Source organism: Pteropus vampyrus, unplaced genomic scaffold, assembly GCF_000151845.1.
Source record: "Pteropus vampyrus isolate Shadow unplaced genomic scaffold, Pvam_2.0 Scaffold85, whole genome shotgun sequence".
In the NCBI taxonomy this organism is placed as follows: Eukaryota; Metazoa; Chordata; class Mammalia; order Chiroptera; family Pteropodidae; genus Pteropus; species Pteropus vampyrus.
Window position 1 is genome coordinate 1,015,241 of NW_011888866.1, and position 7,338 is coordinate 1,022,578.

The 7,338-nt window shown below is 34.4% G+C and overlaps 1 protein-coding gene across 5 annotated transcripts in view; it reads right to left on the bottom strand.

Annotated features, from left to right (window-relative positions):
- TRIP4 (thyroid hormone receptor interactor 4) overlaps positions 1–7,338 on the bottom strand; it is a 47,779-nt gene that overhangs the window by 19,679 nt on the left and 20,762 nt on the right. For 4 of the 5 annotated variants that reach the window (XM_023532507.1, XM_011363342.2, XM_023532505.1 and 1 more), the window contains 3 exons: positions 4,487–4,674; positions 1,283–1,407; positions 145–236 (listed from right to left, as the gene is read on the bottom strand). In XM_023532507.1, the coding sequence (XP_023388275.1) occupies positions 145–236; positions 1,283–1,407; positions 4,487–4,674 (405 nt within the window). The remainder of the gene's footprint in view (positions 1–144; positions 237–1,282; positions 1,408–4,486; positions 4,675–7,338) is intronic. The other variant, XM_023532506.1, reaches the window with a different exon arrangement.

Genomic DNA, 7,338 nt, shown 5'->3' on the forward strand with positions numbered 1-7,338 from the left:
TACTTCCTACTTATAAGATTCCCTTCACATACCTAAATTCAGTTGCTAGCACCTTACTATCTCCAGGATTTTGTATTGAAGGATCTATAGGTCAGCTATAGTGGCAAACCAAGCATTTGTCCAAGAGAAATATTCTTTACTTACCTGATCCTTAAACTGATTCTGAGACAAGCAGTCAGTTAAGTATACACAGCCTAGTAGACAACCTGATGGATAGTCATTGGGAAATTCCACATCTGAATCAAGAATAACAGAAGGATTGGATAAATTTCATTCTTTTTGACCCTGGAACTGTTTTCAATTTCAAACAAATTATTTTCTCTATTATCTATTTATAGATATAAGGAAAACACTTAGGTTTTTATTTGGCACGATTGTTCATATTTTAACAAAAAATAAAATTATGATTGGCTAGCTTAGTCCACTATCTACATCCTAAGCTATAGGAAAATTACCCTCAAATCAATGAAGTTCAGGGATCCCATAACTTCACTCCAAACAAATCAATTCCACCATACTCAACTGGATCAGACTGGAGTTGGTGGTGATGGGTTTTGAAAACAAGCTACAGGTGTCAAGAGAAAACCCATAAAAATGTAATAAAAAAAACATTAAGAATGTCATAACACACAAATTTAAAACAAGCCAGTCATATCAGTCAAAACAGAAGTACATTTTTACGGAAATACGCACTTTTGATTCCTAAAGCTTGGTTTCTTAAAAACTTTTCAAGGTGGTTCTGTAATTATCATCTAATTCTACCTTTGTAAGAACTATATGAGCTGGATAAGAGGAAGGAAAGATACCCAAGGGTCAGAAGTATATGTAGTCTGGAGTTCTGAGACTTCTTGAGAGTGCTTGGGGTGATTCCCAAAATACACTGCTTAAGTCAACCAACTTTGATCTGTCCAAATCCAATAGCAGATGTATATTTGGGTCACTCCCAATAAAAATTCTTATTTGTGGCTATTCTTCCCAATCTAAAGATCCCAGAGTTTTTAGTAGTCATTTTACTCTCATAGAAAAAAAATGGAGATTAAAAAAAATGGAGATAATTTTCTCAGATAAAGTTAAGAATAACTGGTTGATTTCTGGTGTTGGGAACTGATATTTTTATTTGTACTATTTGGCAAATTCATGCTTTGAACATGATTCGCCACTAAACACATACACACAGTTTAAAATTACTTTCAAGGGGGGAAAAAGCCACAAGTGAAAAAAGATGAGTGCCAATAACCTCTCTCCAGAAAGTAAGACTGAAAAGAGAATATATGGGTGTTACCTTTCCCACGAAGAAAACGGTATGTAGTCTGGAGTTCTGAGACTTCTTGAGGAGAGGGTCTTTTAGCTGTGGCTGCTATCCAAAGTCGTCCTCTGTGAGGGGTATACCAGCTTCTGCCTTCCACTCTTAAATATAAATTTAGTAGAAAGGATCTACATTTTAGTGTCCTGAAGGATCTCATAACATAAAGCAAATTATCTAGTTGAACAAAGAATTCTTTAGAGGATACCTCAGCATTGCAAAAAACAATTCTCCCACAATACCCTTCACTTGAGTATGAAACCTGTTCTCTAGTTTTTCCTATCATTGGAACAAAGATAATTCCTCTCAGCTCCTATTTTTTTTTAAATCTGGTCTCCATAACTTAGACTTGGATCTTTCACTAATCTTAGGACTTCTACAATCCAAATCTTATATTTAAAGGCATCTAGGTTATTCCACAAAAATGGAAATCCTTGCCTTTCTCTGAGTCAAAGACTAACCTTTTCTTGGAAGATCTATTAACTAAATGCTCTCCAACCTGACAGAAAAAATTCTCATCCACACATAGCTCCCCAAGAATAGTACCTTTATAATTATTACTTAATAAAATTTAAGTAAATAAAAATGCTTATCTTTACTCTTTAAATTGCAACTACATTCATTTATATTTTCTAAGTATTTTATAAAGGCTGTTCTTTGTAGATAAACAACCTGTTGACTGGTTTGAAAGAATCTGTAAGTGGAATAACAGAATGCATTCAAAAGAATTTAATTACTCACTACTTTCCAAGGATTATAAAAAGGTGTTTCTTTCTTAGTTCCCATCTATAAAATAAAGTACCTTGATCCCCTACGATATTCTTATAATGGGAAATAGGGAATTTCTCATATCCTTAGTTTTCAAATATAGATGAACTGGAAGAGTGCCAGGCACATAGTAGGTACTCAGTAAACAAGGAATGAATCAATATATTCCTTCCCTCTACACCAAATAACCTGAGGAGTTACTGAGAAAATAGTCTCACAAAGTAGCAGAACCACCCACTTTATTTCTGTGGGGTTACTGATTGTGGGTTGGATGCTGCTCATCCTGTTCTTTTCAGTGAAAAATCTAAATAATACAGATCCAAAATAGGATGAGAGAAATGTAAACATTCTGATTCCCTCAGCAGAAAGCAAGCTGTTTGGTTTTCGGCTTTAGAAAAGGAAGACACCTAAAATGCAGAGAACTGAATGAGAAGAACAGGTATCTGAGGGCCTACTGCCCTAGAGCAGAAGTATATTCACATGCATTTATTCTAATGGCAACATACATGTGGACTATGAAACATTTAGAAGCCAAAGCAAGGAAGCCTGACATTGAAGAGAGGAGAAAAATGGTAATGAACCTTAATGAAAGAGGAAAATCATAACTAATCATGAAAATACCAAAAAACAAATCATTGTTCCTAAATGCTGATAATAAATTTTCTTTCAAGACAGTAGAGAAACAACTGAAACTTACGGTAAAAATGAAAAAAGCACTTTAAAAATTTGAACTCTAATTCTATCTCTGTCACTAACTAGCTTTATAATTCAGAGCAAGTTACTTTACCTTTGCCTGCCTAAGGGTCCTCATTTGTCCAAGATTGTAATAATACTGGCCTAATCTATTTCATAGAGCTACAGCTTTGAAAACTGTAAAATTCTATTTAAATATAAGGTGTTATTACTGTAATGGGTCAGGAAATTGCAAGACATATAAAATTCTAACAGATAAAATAAGAAGGAAGGAAGAGATATCTGTACCTCCACATTCATTGCAGCATTATTCACAATAGCCAAGACATAAAAACAACCTAAATACCCATTGACAGGCGACTGGATAAAGAAAATGTGATACACAACACACACACACATACACATACAATGGAATATTATCACAGCCATAAAAACAAAGGAAATCCTGCCATTTGCAACAACATGGATAGACCTTGAGGGTATTATGCTAAGTAAAATAAGTCAGAGAAAGACAAATACTGTGTGATCTCACTTATATGTAGAATCTGAAAAAACTAAACTCAGAGAACAGACTGGTGATTGCCAGAAGGAAATAGGGGAGGTAGTCAAAAGGTACAAACTTCCAGTTATAAATAAGTCCTGGAGATGTAATATATAGCAAGATGACTATAGTTAACTATACTGTACTGTATATTTGAAAGCTGCTAAGAGAGTAGATCATAAAAGCTCTCACTACAAAATCCAAAAAAAGGGTAACTATGAGTGGTGATGGATGTTAACTAAACTCATCGTGACAATCATTTTGCAATATATACACATATATCAAATCATGTTACACACCTTAAACTAATATAACGTTATATGTCAATTTTATCTCATTAAAACTGGATAAAAAAGGAAAAATTTTGTAGTAAGTGCAAGAAGAAAAACAAACATAAATATGTATTATGATCTCACTCTATAACAATTTACATAGGAAAAAAATTTAAACACTTGAAAATGCTTATAGTAGCTGTTTCTAGGTGATGGGATTACAGGTGAGCCTTCTTTTTCTAACTACTTTTCTCTACTTTCCAATTTTCTATTTACATTTACAGAAGAAAAAAAACACCTATTTTTAAAAATTGAATTGAGAAAAAACATATGAAAAAAGTGTAAGCTATTACTATCAGTAACAGGTACAATGACTAGACTCTGTTATACCTCTACTCTCCCTACTTCTCCTGCTTTTTGAAGAAAAGGAACTTGTGGTAAAATAGTTTCTTGATATAGTTACAAAGATAGATAGATAAGATAGACAGACAGACAAAACCACAGTTAAGATAGTGATTTTGTTAATTTATTAATTTATTTAAAAAATTAATAAACAGGCATTAAAACTGTGAATTTCAAGTACAATCAAACCATTAAGGTGGCTAAGAGCTATATTAGAAACGCAATGCCAAGAGAAGTTTTGGCAACAGACTTCTCTTCCAAAGATTCTATTGTTATTACTAGGATCCTTACCCTTTCTAACCTAAGTTTTTAAGCTGTTCAGTTAAAAAAAAAAAAAAAAAAAACTGTTACCAAGTCAGTAACATGAATATATTGCTTAAAGTTCTATGTAGTAAAGAGTATTATAAATCATTAGTAGATTGGAAAAAATAATTCCTACCCATAATTCTAAATGAAATTTATGTCACTGTAAAATCTTTCACTGCCGAGACTCAATTCCATCCTTACCTTTTAATCCCTCTGACAAGCAGAGAAGCCCAGGGCTGATGCATAGAAAGGCACCAGCCACCATCAAAGCCTTCCTGAAATTCTTCATCCTGGATTCGCAACTGGTGCCGATATGAGTTAAACTCTAGCTCTGATCCTGCTGAATGGAAAGCTTTCTTCTGTGAGGTTGCACCTGTCTGGTCTACCCACTATACAGGAAAAAAAAAAAAAACAAATATACAGTTTTGACAAAGGAAGAAGCCGGAGTAGGTGTACAAAATGAGATGAATGCTAATAATGAAGAAATCATACTGGGAACATATCCTTAGAAAATTTTAGCCTATCTTTGTCTGAAATAAGGCCAAAAAAAGTGAAAGTATAAATCAGTAGGAGCCCCAGGTATGACGATAAGGTCCCAATTTAAAGGTAATTAGAATGTTGAAATCTCCATACATAGCTTCTGAATTCCAGCAACAGTACAACTATCAGACCAAATAATTGGTCTGTAATTATTTCTATTTTATGCTTATTAATGATCCATATTAGTTTCTGGACAATTTCTCAACATAAATCTATCAGCCAAATGAGGTTCAACATTTTGGTCTGCACATTCTTCATGTGCTTAGGGGCAGGATCACATGCTGGTACTATGGTAAAAACAAACAGATGCTGCCGGGGCAGCATTTCTGACTAGTGGATGCATGAAGTTTTCTTTTACCCTGAAATGAACAACTTGTCCTCTAAAAAAGAGGATGAAATACTACTGAAACAAGGTTCCCATCAAGTAAAGAAAATAGAAAATCACAGGGTACAGGTAATTACAGGAGACTGAAGAGTCTTGGCAATAGTTCAGTTAGAGAATGACAAAGGTTAATGTTTCTTCCTTCCAGAGCAAGAAGACTGAGTGCTCTGAAATTTAAGGAGAAAAAAAAAAAAGGTTTTATTAGAATGGTGAGGTTGGGGTTAGTTGTCTTAATTTCTTGACTTTTTATTTAGTAATTTATAAAGGGGAAAAATGCTAGAGTGGTAGTCTAGAAATTCCAAACAATCATTTAACTCCTAAGGTTTCTTCAGTCTTCTCAACTATAAAATGATAGGGTTGGACTAAATAAATCTCTAACACTCTTTCTGCAATAAAACTTTATGACTTTAGTCAATTATGTCCTATCTTAAAAAAACATAAACATTTGAGTACTTAACTATATGAAAAGTACACAAAGTAGTGAGACATATAAAATATAAAAAAGATATGGTCCTTGCTTTCAAGGAACTTAAAGACAGATAAATAACTATCCAAAATATAAGGCAGAAATGAGTAAATACTACACAGGGATGTAAGCCCTTAACTGGGGACACAGAGGAAGAAATAAATGATCCATTACAGGAATAATAAGTGATTTCATAAAAATGTTGGTATTTGAATAATTCTGCCGCCCAAATTCTCTGTTCTATCTCTATTACTGTTCTTGTTTATATTACCTTTTTCTCTATTCCCACAGCCACTCTGCTAAATTAATCTCTTATTACTTTTCAATAATACTATTACAGAGCCTACTAACTGGTCTCATCTAGATTTTCAGCCTTTAAAAAGCTCTCTACTGCCCTACTAGTGCTACAACACTAATTTGGGCCCTCATCATCTCTCCACTGTGCTACTGCAATAACCTTTTTAGCAATTTCCCTGATTCTACTCTTACTCCTCCCTCCAATCCATTCTCTACATAGGCATGGAAGTCAAGCCAATCTTCTGATGAAATTCTTCAAGGACTCTGCCTACTTTAGGATAAAACCAAACTCCCTAGCATGAGACATAAGGGCTTTCATGACAAGATGTTGCCTACTGTACTGGGTTAAGTAGCATCCCCTCAAAGTTTATATCCACACAGAACCTGTGAAAGCAGCATTATTTGGAAAAAGAGTCTTTGAAGATGTAACCAAGTTAAAATAAGGTCATACCAATGACTGGTGTCCTTATAAAAGGAGAGAACACACAGAGAGACAAAGACACACAGGAAAGAAGGCCATGTGAAGACAGAGATTAGAGTGATTTAGCTACAAACCAAGGGATGCCTACCGTCACCAGAAGCTTAAAGAGGCAAGAGAGACTTCAGGCCCTGCCAACATTTTGGTTTTAGTATTGAGACTGTTGTCTTAAGCCAACCAGTTGTGGTACTTTGTTATAGATGCCGTAAGAAACTAATATACCTACTAGCTCATTTTAATTTCTAACAATAATTAATTACTTGTGGTTCTCCAAACTTACAATGCTCTCAAGATGCTGAGACTTTGTACATGTTGTACCTTCTATCAGGAATTCCCTCCCCAGATCCTTCTTTCAGTCTCCTCTCAAACACTATTTCTTCTGTGACTCCTTTAATGGGTTTATGAACTCACTCTCCTAAAATCCTACTGTACCCATGACATGTGTCTACCACACCAATTATCTTAATGAACTGAAATTATTTGTATGCAAACACATCTTCCCACTAAATTTGAAGTCCTTTAGAAGTCCTTAAGGACAGGAGCTGGGCCTTTACCTTTTAATTTCCCAGCACTTAACAAAGAACCTGGCACATATACAGTGCTGAATGAATATCTTCAATTAAGCTGCCCAAAGCACTGCTCTGATTGCATCCCTCTATTAAAGAGCCTTTTATGGCTCACATTTATTTACCAAAAAAAAAAAAATGTGAAAACTTCCTAGCTAAACATTTAAGGTCTGTAGTGATCTGGTTTTACCTGCCTATCCTACTCTATTTCTCATGATAATCCCTTTTATGAGTACTATCTAGGTTGCCTAAATTCACTATTCTACACACACACACACACACACACACACACACATATATGTGTATATATATATATATACATAT